This window comes from Rhinoraja longicauda, chromosome 34, assembly GCF_053455715.1.
Source record: "Rhinoraja longicauda isolate Sanriku21f chromosome 34, sRhiLon1.1, whole genome shotgun sequence".
NCBI lineage: Eukaryota > Metazoa > Chordata > Chondrichthyes > Rajiformes > Arhynchobatidae > Rhinoraja > Rhinoraja longicauda.
In genome coordinates, this window is record NC_135986.1 from 9,622,029 (window position 1) to 9,645,180 (window position 23,152).

Genomic DNA, 23,152 nt, shown 5'->3' on the forward strand with positions numbered 1-23,152 from the left:
TCATTGGCTTCTATAAACTGTCCCCCTAGTGTGTGTAGGATAGTGTTAGTGTGCGGGGATCGCTGGTCGGCGCGGACCCGGTGGGCCGAAGGGCCTGTTTTCCGCGCTGTATCTCTGAAACTAAAAACTAAACGTTTAGCAAAACTAAGGAACCGCAGGTGCTGGTTTACACAAAAGGACACAAAGTGTTGGAGTAACTCAGCGGGTCAGGCAGCATCTCTGGAGAACGTGGATAGGTGACGTTTCACAGAGTGCCGGAGTAACTCAGCGGGTCAGGCAGCATCTGTGGAGAACGTGGATAGGTGACGTTTCGGGACGGGACCTTTCGTTTGAACAGTGTGAAGAAGAAACATACTGTCTACGGACAGACACAAAGTGCTGGAGTAACCCAGCAATCAGTCTCAAGAAGGGAAGTTTATCATTTACAATTTTTTACCGAAGCCAATTAACCTACAAACCTGCACGTCTTTGGAGTGTGGGAGGAAACCGGAGCACCCGGAGAAAACCGACGCGGGTCACGGGGAGAACGTACAAACTATGTACAGACAGCGCCCGTAGTCAGGATCGAACCCGGGTCTCTGGCGCTGGGAGGCAGCAGCTCTACCCACTGCGCCACCGTGCTGTGAGTGGGGCCCTCATTGACGCTCACCGAATAGTGAAAGGCCTGGATAGAGTGGATGAGGAGAAGAGAGTCTAGGACCAGAGGACACAGCCTCAGAATTAAAGGACGTCCCTTTAGGAAGGAGATGAGGAGGAATTTCTTCAGTCAGAGGGTGGTGAATCTGTGGGATTCTTTGCCACAGACGGCTGTGGAGGCCACAAGTCAGTGGGTATTGTTAAGGCAGAGATAGACAGATTCTTGATTAGTGCGGGTGTCGGGGATTATGGGGAGAAGGCAGGAGAATGGGGTTGGGAGGGAGAGATAGAATGGCAGAGTAGACTCGATGGGCCGAATGGCCTAATTCTGCTCCGATCACTGATGAATTTATGAGATTGCGTCGGGACTATTTATAGTTTGGCCAGGTAATGGATGAGTTAACGACTGGTGTCCCAGACACACCTGTGGCCTCTAGTATTGATCACCACACAGGGGCCCAGGTTTGTGATTGCAGAGTTGCTCTGTAACTCAATGCAGTGGCCAGCCCCAGCAGCTGAAACTCGGTGGCAAACAAGAAATCAGGATGTCTTTATTACAGACTTTAGATTTTAGAGATTCAGCGCGGAAACAGGCCCTTCGGCCCACCGAGTTTAGTTTAGTTTAGTTTATTGTCACGTGTACCGATGATTTTTTTATCAGCCATTATTGCATTAGACAATAGACAATAGGTGCAGGAGGAGGCCATTCGGCCCTTCGAGCCTGTACGCACCGCCATTCAATGTGATCATGGCTGATCATCCACAATCAGTACCCCGTTCCTGCCTTCTCCCCATACCCCCTGACTCCGCTATCCTTAAGAGCTCTATCTAGCAGCGCCTTTACCACCTTACCACTTTACCACCGCCAAAATGGCGGCGCTGCCATAGCAGCTGCGGCTTACCTGCGGTCCATTTGTCATATCATATCATATCATATATATACAGCCGGAAACAGGCCTTTTCGGCCCACCAAGTCCGTGCCGCCCAGCGATCCCCACACATTAATACTATCCTACACCCACTAGGGACAATTTTTTACATTTACCCAGCCAATTAACCTACATACCTGTACGTTCTCCCCGTGACCTGCGTGGGTTTTCTCCGAGATCTTCGGTTTCCTCCCACACTCCAAAGACGTACAGGTATGTAGGTTAATTGGCTGGGTAAATGTAAAAATTGTCCCTAGTGGGTGTAGGATAGTGTTAATGTACGGGGATCGCTGGGCGGCACGGACTTGGAGGGCCGAAAAGGCCTGTTTCCGGCTGTATATATATGATATGATATGATATGATATGTGGGAGGAAACCGAAGATCTCGGAGAAAACCCACGCAGGTCACGGGGAGAACGTACAAACTCCTTACAGTGCAGCACCCGTAGTCAGGATCGAACCTGAGTCTCCGGCGCTGCATTCGCTGTAAAGCAGCAACTCTACCGCTGCGCTACCGTGCCGTCTTTGTGTTTTTGTTGTTTTTGTTGTCTTAATTGTAGTTGTGATGTGGTGTTTTGTGTTTGTGTAGTATGTGTGTATGTGGGGGGGAGGGGGAAACTGTAACACTGTAAATATGTGTCCCTTCCGAACGGAGACCCGACCTTTGTTTTCTGGGCCGTGTCTCCGTTCCTGCTGCGGCCTACCATCGGCCCAACTCCTGGAGCTGTCGGCCTCCAGGGCTCTGGTTCGCAGAGCCCGCGGACCGGACTTACCATCAGCGGATCCGGCCGTCCTCGGAGGCTGCGGGAGCGGCTGCGACTTGCCTTAGGCTCGGGCCGCGTGGGTGCCGACATCGGGAGCTCCGGCAGCGGCAGCGTGTTCGCCCGCCCCGGATCGCGGGGCTTGGGTCGCGGACATTTCACCGTCCGGCACGGCCTAAGATATGCCGCTGGGTATTTCTCTGCTGGGCGGGGGCTTCAATGTCGGGAGCCACGACCGCCCCGACGTGCAGCAACAGCGGCAGCAGCATGTCCGCCCGCCCCGGATCGGACTTATCATCGGCGGAGCCGGCCGTCTTCGGAGGCTGCGGGAGCGGCTGCGACTCGCCTTGGGCTCGGCCCGCTGCGGACCGTCCGGCGCGGCCTGCAACCACAACAACCTGACCGCGGGAGAGGACGGCAGGAGAAGGGAAAGACATTGTGGCCTTCCATCACAGTGAGGAGAGGACTGGGGGAGACTCACTGTGATGGATGTTTTCTTGATGGATGTTTCTTTTGTGTGTTTTGGGGGTTGTGTAATTTTAATGCCTATTTTGATGCTTTTGTTGTTGGACTGTGGGTGACTGAATTTCGTCCAATTTGGATGACAATAAAGCTATCTTGAATCTTGAATCTTGAATCTTGAATCTTGAATCTTGAATCTTGAATCTTGAATCTTGAATCTTGAATCTTGAATCTTGAATCTTGAATCTTGAATCTTGAATCTTGAATCTTGAATCTTAGACAACTGAGAAAATTCAGAGTGTCTCTGAGGATCCTTCAGTGCTTCTACTCTGGGGCTGCAGAAGGCATCCTGTCCGGCAACATTACAGTCTGGTTTGGGAACAGCTCTGCCCAGGACAGGATGGCCCTGCAGAGAGTAGTGCGTTCGGCAGAACGCACCATGAGAACTACACTCGTCCCCCTGCAGGACCTATACATCAGGAGGTGCAGATCCAGAGCAAGCAAGATCATGAGGGACCCCTGCCACCCCAGTAACGGACTGTTCCAGATGCTACGATCAGGCAAACGCCTCCGCTGTCACGCTGTGAAAACGGAGAGGATGAGACGGAGCTTCTTCCCACAGGCCATCAGGTCTGTCAACTTTTATAACCCCAGAGACTAAATTTTTGTCGACACTAATAGTAACTTATTAACTTTATTTAAATGCTGTAACTGTAATTCTTTTTGTGCACAACCCGCAGGCATTGCCACTTTCATTTCACTGCACATCGTGTATGTGTATGTGACAAATAAATTTGACTTGACTTGACTTGACTTGACTAGCTCTCTCTTGAATGCATTCAGAGAATTGGCCTCCACTGCCTTCTGTGGCAGAGAATTCCACAGATTTACAACTCTCTGACTGAAAATGTTTTTCCTCATCTCAGTTCTAAATGACCTACCCCTTATTCTTAAACTGTGGCCCCTGGTTCTGGACTCCCCCAACATTGGGAACATGTTTCCTGCCTCTAACGTGTCCAACCAATAATCTTATACGTTTCGATAAGATCTCCTCTCATCCTTCTAAATTCCAGTGTATACAAGCCTAGTCGCTCCAGTCTTTCAACATATGACAGTCCCGCCATTCCTGGAATTAACCTAGTAAACCTACGCTGCACGCCCTCAATAGCATTGAGTGCTAGCAGGGGCTGGAAGGACCGAACGGCCTGACCCTGCTCCTAATCCTTATCTTTAATCGTAGCTAATAAACATGAGCCTATTTGGTTTTCTAAACAATAGACAATAGACAATAGACAATAGACAATAGGTGCAGGAGTAGGCCATTCAGCCCTTCGAGCCAGCACCGCCATTCAATGCGATCATGGCTGATCACTCTCAATCAGTACCCCGTTCCTGCCTTCTCCCCATACCCCCTCACTCCGCTATCCTTAAGAGCTCTATCCAGCTCTCTCTTGAAAGCATCCAACGAACTGGCCTCCACTGCCTTCTGAGGCAGAGAATTCCACACCTTCACCACTCTCTGACTGAAAAAGTTCTTCCTCATCTCCGTTCTAAATGGCCTACCCCTTATTCTCAAACTGTGGCCCCTTGTTCTGGACTCCCCCAACATTGGGAACATGTTATCTGCCTCTAATGTGTCCAATCCCCTAATTATCTTATATGTTTCAATAAGATCCCCCCTCATCCTTCTAAATTCCAGTGTATACAAGCCCAATCGCTCCAGCCTTTCAACATACGACAGTCCCGCCATTCCGGGAATTAACCTAGTGAACCTACGCTACACGCCCTCCATAGCAAGAATATCCTTCCTCAAATTTGGAGACCAAAACTGCACACAACCTTATTACTCTTTACACATCAGGCTTAGATTTGTCACTCCCAATTAACTCCTTCCTCTTGAGAAAAGGGCCTGACGTTTCAGTCTGCCTGACAGTGGTTTATAAAAATATTAGTTCAATTTAGTTCAGTTCATTGTCCCGTGTACCGAGGTACAGTGAAAAGCTTTCGTTGCGTGCTAACCGGTCAGCGGAAAGACAACACACGATTACAATCGAACCGTCCACAGTGTACAGATACAGAATAATGGGAATAACGTTTAGTGCAAGATAAAGCCAGCAAAGTCCGATCGAGGATAGTCTGAGGGTCTCCAATGAGGTAGATAGTAGTTCAGCACTGCTCTCTGGTTGTGGTGGGATGGTTCAGTTGCCTGATAACAGTCGGGAAGAAACTGCCCCTGAATCTGGAGGTGTGCGTCTCCACACTTCTGTACCTCTTGCCCCGATGGGAGAGGGGAGAAGAGGGAGTGGCCGGGGGTGAGACTGGTCCTTGATGATGCTGCTGGCCTTGCCGAGGCAGCGTGAGGTGTAGATGGAGTCGGTGGAAGGGAGGTTGGTTTGTGTGTGATGGTCTGGGCTGCTGGCCTTGCCGAGGCAGCGTGAGGTGTAGATGGAGTCGGTGGAAGGGAGGTTGGTTTGTGTGATGGTCTGGGCTGCGTCCACTATTCTCTGCGATCTCCTGCCCCGCGCCGACCAGCGATCCCCGCGCACTAACACTATCCTACGTACACTAGGGACAGTTTACAATTTTACCGAAGCCAATTAATTGACAAAACTGCACGTCTTTGGAGTGTGGGAGGAAACCGGAGCGCCCGGAGAAAACCCACGCAGTCACAGGGAGAACGTACAAACTCCGTACAGACAGCACCTGTTTCGTGAAAATTGAAGGTGAGGGGGGCAAAGTTTGAAAGAGGTGTGCGGGGAAGGTTTTTTCACACAGAGGGTGGGGGGTGCCTGGAACGGGCTGCCAGGGGTGGCGGTGGAGGCAGATACCATAGTGGCGTTTCAAAGACTTTTGGACAGGCGCGTGGATATGCAGGGAATGGAGGGATGTGGATCATGTACAGGCAGGTGAGATTAATTTAACTTGGCATCCTATTCGACACAGACACGTTCATGTTCATAAGGGATAGCAGCAGAATTAGGCCATTCGGCCCATCAAGTCTATTCCGCCATTCAATCATGGCTGATCTATCTCTCCCTCCTAACCCCATTCTCCTGCCTTCTCCCCGCAACCCCTGACACCCGCACTAATCAAGAATCTATCTGCCTCTGCCTTACAAATATTCACTGACTTGCGGCCTCCACAGCCGTCTGTGGCAATGAATCCCACAGATTCACCGCCCTTGTGGGCCGAAGGGCCTGTTCCTGTGCTGTACTGTTCATTGTTAAGCCTCTTCTAATTCAGTCTGAAACCAACTACCCCTTTGGCTGAAATCAATTAACCTACAAATCCGCACGTCTTTGGAGTGTGGGAGGAAACCGGAGCGCCCGGAGAAAACCCACGCAGGTCATGGGGAGAACGTACAAACTCCGTACAGACAGCGCCCGTAGTCAGGATCGAACCCGGGTCTCTGGCACCGTGAGGCAGCAGCTCTACCCGCTGCGTCACTGTGCCGCCCTAAATACCCTAAAATACTTTTAGTTTGGTTTAGTTTAATTTACTTTAGTTTAGTTTTGTTCAGTTCAGTTTGGTTTAGTTTAATTTAGTTTAGTTTAGTTTAGTTTAGTTTAATTTAGTTTAATTTAATCTAATTTAATTTAAGTTTAGTTTAGTTTAGTTTAGTTTAATTTAATTTAATTTAATTTAATTTAATTTAATTTAATTTAATTTAATTTAATTTAATTTAGTTTAGTTTAATTTAATTTAATTTAGTTTAGTTTAGTTTAGTTTAGTATATTTAATTTAGTGTCGTTTAATTTAATTTAATTTAATTTAATTTAATTTAATTTAATTTAATTTAATTTAATTTGTTTAGTTTAGTTTAATTTAATTTAATTTAATTTAATTTAACTTAAGTTTAGTTTAGTTTCGTTTAATTTAGTTTAGTTTCGTTTCGTTTAATTTAATTTAATTTAATTTAATTTAATTTAGTTTAGATTAATTTAATTTAATTTAATTTAATTTAATTTAATTTAATTTTTGTTTAATTTAATTTAATTTAATTTACTTTAATTCAATTTAGTTTAATTTAATTTAATTTAATTTAATTTAATTTAATTTAATTTAATTTAATTTAATTTAAGTTTAGTTTATTTTATTTAGTTTAGTTTAGTTAGGTTTAATTTATTTAATTTATTTTTAGTTTCGTTTAGTTTCGTTTAATGATGCAGACTTCCCCTTTATCTACAATCTGTCATGAACCAAATTGTTTCCTCATCACTGATGTTCAGGAAGGTTGTTGGAAGTCAATGGGTTTCCTTTCACCAGCTCCGTTGACTCCAACTTTCCTAGAAACACTGAAAAGGCTTCCTGTTGAACAGGGGGCTGCATTTTCAGCAGTGAATCTTAATGTTGTATACGGAAGCTATCAAAGTGTCACCAGGGAACCTTCTTTGCACAAGTAGTGTCGTTTTATTTTCAAAAATAAACTTTATACTTAAATCTATATATCTACAATTGTAGATTGTAAAAGGGCGGCACGGTGGTGCAGCGGTAGAGTTGCTGCCTCTCAGCGCCAGAGACCCGGGTTCCATCCTGACCACGGGTGCTGTCTGTACGGAGTTTGTACGTTCTCCCCGTGACCTCACTCAACTAAACTAAACTAAACTAAACTAAATTTAAATTAAATTAAATTAAATTAAATTAAACTAAATTAAACTAAATTAAATTAAATTAAATTAAATTAAATTAAACTAAACTAAACTAAATTAAATTAAATTAAATTAAATTAAACTAAACTAAACGAAATTAAATTAAATTAAATTAAATTAAATTAAATTAAACTAAACTAAACGAAATTAAATTAAATTAAATTAAATTAAACTAAACTAAACTAAATTAAATTAAACTAAATTAAATTAAATTAAACTAAACTAAACTAAACTAAACTAAACTAAATTAAATTAAATTAAATTAAATTAAATTAAATTAAACTAAATTAAATTAAATTAAATTAAATTAAATTAAATTAAATTAAACTAAACTAAACCAAACCAAACTAAACTAAATTAAATTAAATTAAATTAAATTAAACTAGACTAGACTAAACTAAATTAAATTAAATTAAATTAAATTAAATTAAATTAAATTAAATTAAATTAAATTAAATTAAATTAAACTAAACTAAACTAAACTAATCTAAACGACACTAAATTAAATTAACTAAACTAAACTACACTAAACTGAACTAAACTAAAATTAAATTAAACTAAACGAAACGCATCGGTAGAGTTGCAGCCTCACAGCGCCGGAGACCCGGGTTCGATCCTGACCTGGGGTGCTGTCTGTACGGAGTTTGTACGTTCTCCTCGTGACCAAAATCCACACTACAGGTGTAGGTTAATTGGCTTGGCATAATTGTAAATTGTCCTTAGTGTGTGTAGGATAGTGTTAATGTGCGGGGATCGCTGGTCGGCACAGATTCAGTGGGCCGAAGGGCCTGTTTCTCTAAACCAAACTAAACTCAATACAATCAGTCCACGCGTTTCTTTGCATTCATAGTCTCATGAATATCATTTTTTAATTGCACTGTTAAACCAAAACTTTAGTCTTTACTTTCGAGATACAGCGCGGAAACAGGCCCTTCGGCCCACCGAGTCCGCGCCGACCTGCGATCCCCCCAGACACTATCCCACACACACTAGGGACAATTTACCATTTACAGAAGCCAACTACCCTACAAACCTGCACGCCTTTGGAATGTGGGAGGAAACCAGAGCGCCCGGAGAAAACCCACGAGGTCACGGGGAGAACGTACAAACTCTGTACAGACGGTACCCTTGGTCGGGATCGAACCCGGGTCTCCGGCGCTGTGAAGCAGCAACTCTACCGCCGCGCCGCAGTTTAGTTTAGTTTAGTTTGGTTTAGTTTAGTTTAGTTTAGTTTAGTTTAGTGAGGCAATGTGGAAACAGGCCCTTCAGCCCACCGAGTCCGTGTTGACCAGCGATCACCATGCAGGTTTGTAGGTTAATTGTCTTCTTTAAAATTGTCGCTAGTGTGTAGAGTCACAGAGTCATAGAGTGATACAGTGTGGAAACAGGCCCTTTTGCCCAACTTGCCCACACCGGCCAACAATGTCCCAGCTGCACTAGTCCCACCTGCCCGCGTTTGGTCCATATCCCTCCAAACCTGTCCTATCCATGTACCTGTCCAACTGTTTCTTAAAAAATGATAGGTAAGTTTGCAAATTTGCAGATGATACAAAGCTGGGTGGCAGTGTGAACTGTGAGGAAGATGCTATGAGGTTGCAGGGTGACTTGGACAGGTTGTGTGAGTGGGCGGATGCATGGCAGATGCAGTTTAATGTGGATAAGTGTGAGAATATCCACTTTGGTGGTAAGAATAGGAAGGCAGATTATTATCTGAATGGTGTCAAGTTAGGAAAAGGGGACGTACAACGAGATCTGGGTGTCCTAGTGCATCAGTCACTGAAAGGAAGCATGCAGGTACAGCAGGCAGTGAAGAAAGCCAATGGAATGTTGGCCTTCATAACAAGAGGAGTTGAGTATAGGAGCAAAGAGGTCCTTCTGCAGTTGTACAGGGCCCTAGTGAGACCGCACCTGGAGTACTGTGTGCAGTTTTGGTCTCCACATTTGAGGAAGGATATTCCTACTATTGAGGGCGTGCAGCGTAGGTTTACTAGGTTAATTCCCGGAATGGCGGGACTGTCATATGTTGAAAGACTGGAGCGACTAGGCTTGTATACACTGGAATTTAGAAGGATGAGAGGGGATCTTATCGAAACGTATAAGATTATTAAGGGGTTGGACACGTTAAAGGCAGGAAACATGTTCCCAATGTTGGGGGAGTCCAGAACCAAGGGCCACACAGTTTAAGAACAAGGGGTCGGCCATTTAGAACGGAGATGAGGAAAAGCTTTTTCAGTCAGAGAGTTGTAAATCTGTGGAATTCTCTGCCTCAGAAGGCAGTGGAGGCCAATTGCATTCAAGAGAGAGCTAGATAGAGCTCTTAAGGATCGCGGAGTCAGGGGGTTTGGGGAGAGGGCAGGAACGGGGTACTGATTGAGAATGATCAGCCATGATCACGTTGAATGGCGGTGCTGGCTCGAAGGGCCGAATGGCCTACTCCTGCACCTATTGTCTATTGTCTAAGTGTAGGGTCATGCTGGCGTGTGGATGATCACTGGTCGGCCTGGACTCGGTGGGCTGAAGGGTTGTTTCGACAATGCATCTCTAAACTCCAGGTTCAGGGGCAGTTTCTTCCCGGCTGTTATCAGGCAACTGAACCATCCTACCACAACCAGAGAGCAGTCCTGACCTCCCATCTACCTCATTGAACTATCTTTTATCGGACGTTATAATGTGGAAGGCTTGATTGTAATCATGTATATTCATTCCGCTGAATGGTTAGCACGCAACAAAAAAGCTTTTGACTGTACCTCGGTACACGTGACCATAATAAACTAAACTGAAGAAGGGTCCTGACCCAAAACGTCACCCATTGGTACTCTCCAGAAATGCTGCCTGTCCCGCTGAGTTACTCCAGCATTGTATGTGTCTACCTTCGATTTAAACCAGCATTCCCTATAACCTAAAATCTGTACGTCTTTGGAGTGTGGGAGGAAAGGTGAGGGGGGAAATATTTAATAGGAAACCGAGGGAGGACAGGCCAAACGCGGGCAGGTGGGACTAGTGTAGCTGATTCCCGGAATGGCGGGACTGTCATATGTTGAAAGACTGGAGCGACTAGGCTTGTATACACTGGAATTTAGAAGGATGAGAGGGGATCTTATCGAAACGAATAAGATTATTAAGGGGTTGGACACGCTAGAGGCAAGAAACATGTTCCCAATGTTGGGGGAGTCCAGAACCAGGGGCCACAGTTTAAGAATAAGGGGTAGGCCATTTAGAACGGAGATGAGGAAGAACTTTTTCAGTCAGAGAGTTGTGAATGTGTGGAATTCTCTGCCTCAGAAGGCAGTGGAGGCCAATTCTCTGGATGCTTTCAAGAGAGAGCTAGATAGAGCTCTTAAGGATAGCGGAGTCGGGGGTATGGGGAGAGGGCAGGAACGGGGTACTGATTGAGAATGATCAGCCATGATCACATTGAATGGTGGTGCTGGCTCGAAGGGCCGAACGGCCTCCTCCTGCACCTATTGTCTATTGACACGTTGGCCGGTGTGGCCGAGTTGGGCCGAAGGGCCTGTTTCCACGCTGTGTAATTCTATGACCCCCCCCCCACTCACCCTCCCCTGTCTGCCACCACCCCCCAAGGGTTCACTCGTGGATTTTGCGTGACATTCAAAAGCTATTATAAAAGAGTCGAACATCGTTGCCAGGGAGACAGACAGCCACAAGAGAGGCTTCGTGTGTGTGAGGTGGTGATGCTGGGGAACCAGGCCTCTGCCCTCCTCCCTCCTCTCTACCCCCTTCCCTCATTCTCTCCTGCCCTCCTTTATCGTTGCCCCATTCTCACCCTCCCCCCCCTCTTTGTCTCTCTCCCCCCCTCTCTTTCACACTCTCACCCCCCTCTGCCCACTGTCTGTCCCCCTCTCACTCTCTCCCCTCTATCCATGTCTCATTCTTACCCTCTCCCCCTCTCTCTCTTTCACACTCTCTGTCCATTCTTTCCCCTCTCTCTCTCTCCCTTTATCCTTGCTCCATTCTTACCCTCCTCCCTCTCTCTCCCCCCATCTCCTCCTCTCTCCCCATCTGTCATCTCTCTCTCTCCCCATCTCTTCCCCGTCTCTCTCTGTCCTCTCTCTCTCTCCCCATCTCTTCCCCGTCTCTCTCTGTCCTCTCCCTCTCTCCCCATCTCTTCCCACTCTCTCTGTCCCCTCTCCTCTCTCCCCATCTCTCTCTGTCCTCTCCCTCTCTCCCCATCCCTTCCCCCTCTCTCTCTCTCCTCCTCCCACCTCACTGTTCATGCCTCCCCCTACCTTCATTCTTGTTTTTACACCTTCTGTCTTTCCATCTGACCTTGGCCTTTGTTTCAACCATCTGCCTATCTCACCCCCCCGCCTTGTATCCACCTATCACCCACCCGGCTTTGTCCTGCCCTCCTCTCTTCCATCTTTCTCTCCCTCCCCAACTACAATCAGTCTGAAGAAGGATTCCTACCTGAAACATCGCCCATTCATGTTTAGTTTCGTTTAGTTTGGAGATACAGCGCAGAAACACACCCAGTCTGCTCCGACCAGCGATCCCCGCACACGAGCACTATCCTACAATGGTGAATAGGTGCAGGAGGAGGCCATTCGGCCCCTCGAACCGGCGCCACCATTCAATGTGATCATGGCTGATCATTCTCAATCAGTACCCCGTTCCTGCCTTCTCCCCATACCCCCTGACTCCGCTATCCTTAAGAGCTCTATCCAGCTCTCTCTTGAATGCATTCAGAGAATTGGCCTCCACTGCCCTCTGAGGCAGAGAATTCCACAGATTCACAACTCTCTGACTGAAAAAGTTTTTCCTCATCTCCGTTCTAAATGGCCTACCCCTTATTCTTAAACTGTGGCCCCTTGTTCTGGACTCCCCCAACATTGGGAACATGTTTCCTGCCTCTAACGTGTCCAATCTTATACGTTTCGATAAGATCCCCTCTCATCCTTCTAAATTCCAGTCTATACAAGCCTAGTCGCTCCAGTCTTTCAACATATGACAGTCCTGCAATGAATTCCACAGATTCACCGCCCTCTGACTAAAGAAATTCCTCCTCATCTCCTTTCTAAATGTATGTCCTTTAATTCTGAGGCTGTGCCCTCTGGTCCTAGACTCTCCCACTAGTGGAAACATCCTCTCCACATCCACTCTATCCAGGCCGCTCACTATTCGGTGAAAGTTTCAACGAGGGTATTTTAGCTTTGAGAAGTTAGCTCAGAAATCATTGCAATGGCTAAATCGCCCAGTTGTTCTTTAGGGTGATGATTCCAGCTGACAGCAAAGAACATTTTGTTCCCGGTGATTATCTGAGGTTTGTTGTGTCTGAGTCTCTGAGTGTCTGATGTTCGTGATATAGTTCTGTCTCAAGACAAATGACAAAGGCAGGGCTATAACCTGGCTTTAGCCAGTGGTGCAGTGCGTAGAGCCAGTGCATCACAGCGCCGGAGACCCAGGTTCAATTCTGACCCAGGTTCGATTCTGACCTCAGGCAGAACAAGATAGCGTTGCTAAAAATTGTCCCGAGTGTGTACAGGGCCCTAGTGAGACCACACCTGGAGTACTGTGTGCAGTTGTACAGGGCCCCAGTGAGACCGCACCTGGAGTACTGTGTGCAGTTGTACAGGGCCCCAGTGAGACCGCACCTGGAGTACTGTGTGCAGTTGTACAGGGCCCCAGTGAGACCGCACCTGGAGTACTGTGTGCAGTTGTACAGGGCCCTAGTGAGACCGCACCTGGAGTACTGTGTGCAGTTGTACAGGGCCCTAGTGAGACCGCACCTGGAGTACTGTGTGCAGTTGTACAGGGCCCTAGTGAGACCGCACCTGGAGTACTGTGTGCAGTTGTACAGGGCCCTAGTGAGACCGCACCTGGAGTACTGTGTGCAGTTGTACAGGGCCCTAGTGAGACCGCACCTGGAGTACTGTGTGCAGTTGTACAGGGCCCTAGTGAGACCGCACCTGGAGTACTGTGTGCAGTTGTACAGGGCCCTAGTGAGACCGCACCTGGAGTACTGTGTGCAGTTGTACAGGGCCCTAGTGAGACCGCACCTGGAGTACTGTGTGCAGTTGTACAGGGCCCTAGTGAGACCGCACCTGGAGTACTGTGTGCAGTTGTACAGGGCCCTAGTGAGACCGCACCTGGAGTACTGTGTGCAGTTTTGGTCTCCAAATTTGCGGAAGGACATTCTTGCCATTGAGGGCGTGCAGCGTAGGTTCACTAGGTTAATTCCCGGAATGGCGGGACTGTCGTACGTTGAAAGACTGGAGCGACTAGGCTTGTATACACTGGAATTTAGAAGGATGAGAGGAGATCTTATTGAAACATATAAGAATATTAAGGGATTGGACACGTTAGAGGCAGGAAACATGTTCCCAATGTTGGGGAGTCCAGAACCAGGGGCCACAGTTTAAGAATAAGGGTGGTGTGTGTGTGACCTCGGGTGGTGTGTGTGTGTGGAGTTTGCACGTTCTCCTTGTGACTGTGTGGGTTTTCTCTGGGCCTTATACTTCCTCAAATGGGTTCAGTTTTTCAATGACGTAAGACCGTAAGATATAGGAGTAGAATTAGGCCATTCAGCCCATCGAGTCTACTCCGTCGTTCGATCATGGCTGATCTATTTTTCTCTCTCAACCCCATTCTCCTGCCTTCTTCCAGTAATCCTTCCTAAGCAAGAACCTATCAATCTCTGCCTTAATAAAACCCAATGGCTTGGCCTCCACTGCCATCAGTGGCAATGAATTCCACAGGTTCGCCACCCTCTGGCTAAAGAAACACCTCCTCATCCCTAATTTGAAGGCCTGTCCTTTTATCCTGAGGCTGTGCCCTCTTGTCCTAAATTCTCCCATTGCTGGAAACATCTTCTCCATATATATATATTCCTTTATTCGTCCCACACCGGGGATATTTACAGTGTTACAGCAGCAAAGTGGAGAGCAAGAGATCATTCATTATAAATAAAAGATACATTAATTGTCATCAGTTTGTTGTGTGTTCTTAGCTGTTATTGTTGACTCGTCTGCTGGGAGCAGTGCTGGTTGTGCAGTCTCACAGCAGCGGGAAGGAAGGACCTCCTATATCTCTCCTTCACGCACTTGGGGTGAAGGAGTCTGTCACTGAAGGAGCTACTCAGTGCAGTGACCGTGTCCTGCATGGGGTGGGAGTCGTTGTCCAGCAGCGATGTTAGCTTTGCCATCATCCTCCTCTCTCCCACCGCCTGCACTGAGTCGAGGGGGCAACCCAGAACAGAGCTGGCCTTTCTGACCAGCTTGTCGAGTCTCTCCCCGTACGCCGCTGAGATGCTGCTGCTCCAGCAGACCACTCCATAGAAAATGGCCGATGCAACCACCGTGTTGTAGAAGGTCCTTAGGAGTGCCCCCTGCACTCCAAAGGACCAGTCTCCTCAGCAGATAAAGTCTGCTCTGGCCCTTTCTGTATAGCGCATCGGTGTTTTCAGTCCAGTCAAGTTTATTGTTGAGGTGGACACCCAGGTACTTATAAGAGCCCACCCTCCCGATGTCCATTCCCTGGATGTTCACCGGTGTCGGGGGGACCTGGCTGTGCCTGTGGAAATACACCACCATCTCCCTGGTTTTCCCCGCGTTGATCCGGAGGCAGTTCCGCTGGCACCAGTCCACAAACTCCTTGATCAGTTCTCAGTACGCCAGTTCTATCAGCTTCTATCAAGACCTTTCTTTATCCAGTAGGCTTCAATGAGACCCACCCCATTCAACCTTCTAAACTTCATAGCTGATATGATCTTGGCCTCAACACCAATTGTTTCCATAAACTATGACTCCCTATAGACCAAAGATCAATATGTTCCATGATGGGGCGGTAGAGTTGCTGCCTCACAGCGCCAGAGACCTGGGTTCCACCCTGACTACGGGTGCTGCCTGTACGGAGTTTGCACGTTCTCCCCTGTGAGCACGTGGGTTTTCTCCAGGAGTTCTGGTTTCCTCCCTCATTCCAAAGGCGTACAGGTTTGTCGGTTAATTGGCAACTGTAAATTGTCCCCTGTACGTAGGATCGAATTAGTGTGAACATAGAAACCATAGAAAATAGGTGCAGGAGTAGGCCATTCGGCCCTTCGAGCCTGCACCGCCATTCAATATGATCATGGCTGATCATCCAACTCAGTAACCTGTACCTGCCTTCTCTCCATACCCCCTGATCCCTTTAGCCACAAGGGCCACATCTAACTCCCTCTTAAATATAGCCAATGAAATGGCCTCAACTACCTTCTGTGGCAGAGAATTCCACAGATTCACCACTCTCTGTGTGAAAAAAAAGTTCTCATCTCGGTCCTAAAAGACTTCCCCCTTATCCTTAAACTGTGACCCCTTGTTCTGGACTTCCCCAACATCGGGAACAATCTTCCTGCATCTAGCCTGTCCAACCCCTTAAGAATTTTGTAAGTTTCTATAAGATCCCCCCTCAGTCTTCTAAATTCCAGCGAGTACAAGCCTAGTCTATCCAGTCTTTCTTCATATGAAAGTCCTGCCATCCCAGGGATCAATCTGGTGAACCTTCTCTGTACTCCCTCTAAGGCCAGAATGTCTTTCCTCAGATTAGGAGACCACGGGTGATCACAAGTCGGCACGGACTAGGTGGGTCAAATGGCCCTGTTTTCACAATGCACCTCTAGACTAAACTAAACTCAGTCTGAAGAAGGGTCTCCACCCAAAACGTCACCCATTCCTTCTCTCCTGAGATGCTGCTTGACCCGCTGATTTACTCCAGCATTTTGAGTCAACCTTCGATTTAAACCAGCATCTGCAGTTTTTTTCTCCTAAAGTATCTGCAGTTCCTTGTTTAGTTGAATTCAGTTTAGAGATGAAGCATGGAAACAGGCCCTTCGGCCCACCGAGTCTGCTCTGACCAGCGATCCCCGCACATTAGCACTATCCTACACACACTAGGGACAATTTGCAATTTTACCGAAGCCAATTAACCGACAATCCTGCACGTCTTTGGAGTGTGGGAGGAAACCGGAGGTCTCGGAGAAAACCCACGCAGGTCATGGGGAGAACGTGCAAACTCCGTACAGACAGCGCCCGCAGTCGGGATCGAACCCGGGTCTCCGGCGCTGTGAGACAGCAACTCTACCTTTTTCTACCATGGCGGGTTATGTGAGAAATAAATGAATTGATCGACACCAGTGACACGGGGAAAGGTTTATTGTCAATCTTTAGCGACATCTAAATTATCAATTAGCGTGGGAACATGAACTCTCGCGGCAAGAATCAGCACGTTTTATCATCTGCATTAAAACCGAGTTCCTTTCCAAACATTAACTGCATTTATTGGAAGCGAGAGAAAGAAAACAAATCATATATTTCACTCAGAAACATGTACAAAATAAAATGAAAGCACACTTTGCTTTACGGACCATTCAATCAGTAAAAATCAATGGGTTCCAGGGGATATCAGGAGAAAGTTATTTCATTGATGCATTGTATGTACAGTAAGTTGGAGTAACAGGCGAGCATTTCTCAAGAAGAGCTTAAAAACACACACGCACACACACAAATCCTAAATCCTTTGTACATCAGAGTTTACAGGATGGAATATCGCGGAGAGCTTTGAAGAATGTGAAAATATACAAATGGTGTCCACTTCATAATAGGCACTTCAGAAAAAAAATGTTTTTTGCTTCCTCAGTCTCGTGACACAGTGGATTGGAGATTTGTAGGACCTTCCAAGTCTGAGATTTACACTACGTTTCAACAAAGGCATTCTAACAAGGTCATTGCCAGGACTCGAGGGGTTGTGTTGCAGGGAGAGCAGGCTAGGCCTTCATTCCTCGAGAGGGCAGGAGGATGAGGGTAGTTTAGTCAGAGGGTGGTGAATCTGTGGAACTCATCACCACAGAGGGCTGTGGAGGCCAAGTCAGTGGATATTTTTAAGGCAGAGATAGACAAAAATTCTTGATTAGAACAGGTGTCAAGGATTATGGGGAGAAGGCAGGAAAATGGGATGAGGAGGCAGAGATAGAAACATAGAAACATAGAAAATAGGCGCTGGGGAGGCCATTCGGCCCTTCGAGCCAGTACCGCCATTCATTGTGATCTTGGCTGATCATCCACAATCAGTAACATGTGCCCAACATCTCCCCATATCCCTTTATTCCACTAGCCCCTAGAGCTCTATCTAACTCTCTCTTAAATCCATCCAGTGATTTGGCCTCCACTGCCCTCTGTGGCAGAGAATTCCACAAATTCACAACTCTCTGCGTGAAAAAGTTCCTTCTCACCTCAGTTTTAAATGGCCTCCCCTTTATTCTAAGACTGTGTGTGGCCCCTAGTTCTGGACTCGCACAACATTGGGAACATTTTTCCTGCATCTAACTTGTCCAGTCCTTTTATAATTTTACATGTCTCTATAAGATCCCCTCTCATCCTTCTAAACTCCAGTGAATACAAGCCCAGTCTTTTCAAACTTTCCCCATATGACAGTCCCGCCATCCCAGGGATCAATCTCGTGAACCTACGCTGCACTGCCTCAATTACAAGGATGTCCTTCCTCAAATTAGGAGACCAGAACTGTACACAATACTCCAGATGTGGTCTCACCAGGGCCCTGTACAACTGCAGATCAGCCATGATTGAGTGGCGGAGAAGACTCAATGGGCCGAATGGCCTAATTCCACTCCTATCACTTGTAAACTTGTGAGGGGTGATCTTATAGAGGTGCACAAAATCATGAGGATGGGGTGAATGCACAGTCTCTTGCCCAGAGTAGGGGAATCGCAAACCAGAGAACATAGGTCTAAGATGAGGGGGGGGGGGGGAGATTTAATAGGAACCTGAAGGGTAACTTCTCAGCACAAAGTGGGTAGGTGTATGGAACAAGCTGCCAGAGGAGGTAGGTGAGGCAAGTATTATCGCAACGTTCAAGAAACATTTGGATAGGTACATGTATAGGAAAGGTTTTAGAGGGATATGGGCCAAACGCAGGCAGGTGGGACTCGTGTGGATGGGGCATGTTGGTCGGTGTGGGTAAGTTGGGCTGAAGGGCCTGTTTCCACGCTGCATCATTCAGACCCTTCTCATCTGTTGAACCAAGGAACTGCAGATGCTGGTTTACAAAAAAGGACACAAGGTGCTGGAGTAACTCAGCGGGTCAGGCAGCTTCTCTGGAGAACTTGGATGGACGGATTGAGGTTTCAGGTCGGGACCCTTCTTCAGGCTGATTGTGGGGGATGGGAGGGGGGTGGAGGGTGAAAGCTGGAAGAGAGGAGGGCAAGACAAAGCCTGGGAGGTGATAGGTGGATATAGTTGACGAGTGGGGGGGGGGGGGGGGCAGGGCTGATCGGCAGACGGTTGGACAAAAACTAGTGATGAAAAGGCAAATAATGTGAGATAAGGCTAGAAGAAGGGGGGGAATAGTGAAGCCAGAGGGAGGAATATAGGCGAAAGGGGAGAAATGGCAACACATGCAGGTCGGGTATAGGCAAGGGAGGGGGAAGGGGAAAGGAGTTGGGGGGGAGGGGGGGTTATTCTTTAGGTAAGTTACCTAAAATTGGAGAATTAAATGTTGATATCCTTAGGTTGTAAGAGGGGTGAGAGGCAGACAGAAGATGAAGAGTTACACTCTATGGCTTTGGAGGTACAGTGTGGAAACAGGCCCTTCGGCCCACCGGGTCCATGCCGACCAGCGATCAGCCCGCACACTAGCAGTATCCTACATACTGGGGACACAATTCACAATTCACAGAGGCCAATTAACTCACAAACCCGCACGTCTTTGGAGTGCGGGAGGAAACCGGAGGTCCCGGAGAAAACCCACGCAGGTCACGGGGAGAACGTGCAAAGTCCGCACGGACAGCACGGGGTCGTGGTCGGGATGGAAGCCGGGTCTCTGGCGCCGTGAGGCAGCAATTCTACTGCTGCGCCCCAAATGGTGTGCGAGATGTAAATCTTATAAAATGGCGTCATGAGATTGGACAAGTTGAAATCAGAAATAGCGGTGAAACTAGCGGGCCACATTTCTGTTATTGTGGAGTCAGAGGCATTCTGCTAGTCAGTCATGGATTGCCAAGCTCCAATAAGCAATGGACAAGGGCTCATGGAATCCACACCCAAACATATGGTTTTAATCTAATTAAAGTACAGAGCTGATCATATGTTGATTTCATTAAAGCGATTTTTAAATAGCAGATTGACACACACACACACACACACACACATATCAAAGTTGGCTCCGAAATACACCATGGGACTGCTGGCACAGCCCCATGCAAGTTAATAACCCTCTGAAATCAATGTGGAGTCACCAGGAATTCAAGATTCATCTTCACAAGATGCGGAATAAAAAATAAACCAGTGGCTTTTGACCAAAATTTGGTGTTTCTCACTTATTCTCTGAACTGTACATTTTTGGGAAGTGAGGTAACTTCAGGAGAACGGGGTTGAAAGGGGGAAAAATAGATCAGCCATGTTCGAATGATGGAGCAGGCTCGATGGGCCGAATGGCCAAATTCTGCTCCTATGTCTTATGAACATTGACGTCTGACGCCCGGTCAAGTTACATCTAATTGGGTAACCAAGACTTGGTTTGCTGCCCTATCAGCGAAGAAGGAAGCCATCTTGAGACCTGTGAGAGGACAAGATGGGGCAAGGGACAAGTGAATGACAAGAGGTCACGATGGAACCTCTAGCAACATGGCGAACCAGAATCGGCAACCCAAGATTCAAGGCCTGTTTGGTTATCGTGAGAACTTAGCCGCAAGTTCAGACAAAACTCACGAGCACGTTTAAAAGAAAACATATTGCCACTTTTTTTTGGACACTTTCAAGACTTCAATAGGGGTGTACATGACAGCGAGTTAGCAGTAGCTTGATGAAGCCACTGTGCTGGTGCAGTTCAAGCTGGTGTTTATGACTGGCTTTGGGTGCAGTCCAGTCAGAGCAGGCGGCCATCTTAGTTCTGAAGAGGGAGGCGACTGTGCCAACTCTTCGACTGTGCGCATTCCGACGGATTTTCTTGTTATCAGTTGGGTTGGAGATTTGGGGGTAGAGGTGGGGGTGGTGGGAGGAGCAATGAAATCGAAGGGAGGTTTGAATTGATTGACCCCCACACTCGCTCCCCCTCAGCGGAAGGTGAGTGTGGCTGCAACGTACCACGCCAGATAGAAGCATCGAACCAATCGATGTCCGTGAGGCAGGCAAGGGGTGGGTTACAATCTGCAGGCCAGGGCAGTGCAGAAGATGTTGAGCAATGTCGCTTCCTTGCCAAGACTTCCTCCCACCCACCATTAAACATTCCTACGTCGGCCTGAATGATTCAGGAATCAAGAAAGAAGGTGGAATCCAGTTGCTGGGTCACTTGCCCATTCTGAAGGTCAGTTTGGCACTGTGTTTGGTTTTTATTTTAATCCTTTTCTGCCCACTCCCGACCATCTCTCAAAGGCTCCGTCGGTGGTTTGTGCCACACCAAGGATGTGCCGTCGGGTCTGTCTATGGTGTTGAATGTCTACCTCAATGTGCAAAATGAGAGTAATCATCTACTTCTGTGAAACTGCTGCTGAGGTGAGTTGGCTGTTGCTTGAAGCGACTGAAATTCCTCCAGACATGAACTAAAGTCGGTGATTGTACAGCGGGCGGGTGGCTGGTGAGTCTTTCCGCAATACTTCCGAAAGCGAAGGACCACCTTTCATCAGCAATCTGAAAGCAAAAGGAAGAAAAACAAGTTCAGACAGGCATCAGCTCACTTTCAGAAAGAACTGCAGATGCTGGTTTACATCGAAGGTAGACACAAAATGCTGGAGTAACTCAGCGGGATGGGCAGCATCTCTGGAGAGAAGGAATGGGTGACGTTTCGGGTCGAGACCCTTCTTCAGACTGATGTCAGGGGAGTGGGCGGAACAGAGATAAAATGTAGTCGGAGACAGGAAGACCGGTGGGAGAACTGGGAAGGGGGAGGGGGGATGGAGAGAGAGGGAAAGCAAGGGCTACTTGAAGTTAGAGAAGTCAAAATGTTCACACCATTGCTGCCCAAGCAAAATATGAGGTGCTGTTCCTCCAATATGCGCTGGGCCTCACTCTGACAGTGGAGGAGGCCCAGGACAGAAAGGTCAGTGTGGGAACGGGAGAGGGAGTTAAAGTGTTGAGCAACCGGGTTTAACTTAGTTTAGAGATACAGCGTGGAATCAGGCCCTTCGGCCCACCGAGTCCATGCCGACCAGCGATCCCCGTACACTAACACAATCCTCATACAGTAAGGACGATTTACAATTTTGCTTTACCGAAGCCAATTAACCTTCAAATCTGTACGTCTTTGGAAGGTTGGAGGAAACCGGAGCACCCGGAGAAAACCCATGCAGGTCACGGGGAGAACGTCCAAGCTCTATGCAGGTGGCACCAGTAGTCAGGATCAAGCCCGGGACTCTGGCACTGTGAGGCAGCAGCTCTACTGTAGTGCCACTGTGCCAAGTTGGGGGAGGGAGAGGCAGGAAAGCAGAGGTAGATTATTCATTCATTTACTATTATGCTTGAGAGCTACTGCACTCTCAGGCCCCAGCAAGGAGGAAAAGATGGCCAAATGCCAGTCAATACCACAACCCACAAAGTGTGTTAAACTAAACAAGGCCTTTTCCCCGTTGCTATGAGAATAATATCATAATAGACCTTTCTTAGTAACAGTACTGGCCACGACTCAGTCCACTGTTAATTCGATGCAGTTGTATTTTTTTAGATCGCTATGTTAGGGATCGTGTTACTCAAGGCAATTCCACCATAAACCTGGTTAAAAATAAAAGCTGATCGCAGCAAAATCTCCATCGCCAGGTCTCAGTTATATTGACAAACCCAAACACATGGTGCACCCTCAATCTGATCTGGAGCCAGCTTTATCTTTTGCACAGCATTCAAAACATTTCAGGATCTTGGGCAGCACAGTGATGCAGCGGTAGAGTTGCTGCCTCACAGCGCCAAAGACCCAGGTTCGATCCCGACTACGGGCGCTGTCTGTGCGGAATTTGTACGTTCTCCCCGTGACCTGCGTGGGTTTTCTCTGAGATCTTCGGTTTCCTCCCACGCTCCAAAGACGTGCAGGTTTGTAGGTTAATTGGCTGGGTATAAATGTAAATTGTCCCTAGTGTGTGTAGGGTAGTGTTAGTGTGTGGGGATCGCTGGTCAGTGCGGACTCGGTGGGCCGAAGGGCCTGTTTCTGAGCTGTATCTCTAAACTAAACTAATCTTCCCCTGAGTCTCCACCCCTAGATCTTCATCTCAAGTCGCTGGGACTTTACTCTGAAGGAGGGGTAATGATTATTTGGATCTTATCACCAAGATGGAAAATTGGGAGAACATGTAGATTGCTTGTTTAGCACTCTAACCTGTTTAGTTAATTTAGTTTAGTTTGATTTAAGAGATTTTTTTTAGATTTAGAGATTCAGCGCGGAAACAGGCCCTTCGGCCCACCGGGTCCGCGCCGCCCAGCGATCCCCGCACTTTAACACTATCCTACACACACTAGGGACAATTTATTTTTTACATTTGCCCAGCCAATTAACCTACATACCTGTACGTCTTTGGATTGTGGGAGGAAACCGAAGATCTCGGAGAAAACCCACGCAGGTCACGGGGAGAACGTACAAACTCCGTACAGACGGCGCCCGTAGTCAGGATCGAACCTGAGTTTCCAGCGCTGCATTCGCTGTAAGGCGGCAACTCTACCGCTGCGCCACCGTGCCGCCCGATGCAGCCCTTCGGCCCACTGAGTCCACACCGACCATCGATCCCCGC

General features: G+C 47.4%; 1 protein-coding gene across 1 annotated transcript in view; it reads right to left on the bottom strand.

The window, feature by feature from the left end:
* Nucleotides 1-16,576: 16,576 nt before the first annotated feature.
* LOC144609224 (insulin receptor substrate 1-B-like) overlaps nt 16,577-23,152 on the bottom strand; it is a 138,649-nt gene continuing 132,073 nt past the window's right edge. The window contains exon 4 of the mRNA XM_078427643.1: nt 16,577-21,071. Coding sequence (XP_078283769.1) covers nt 21,064-21,071 — 8 coding nt within the window. The 3' untranslated portion in view covers nt 16,577-21,063. The remainder of the gene's footprint in view (nt 21,072-23,152) is intronic.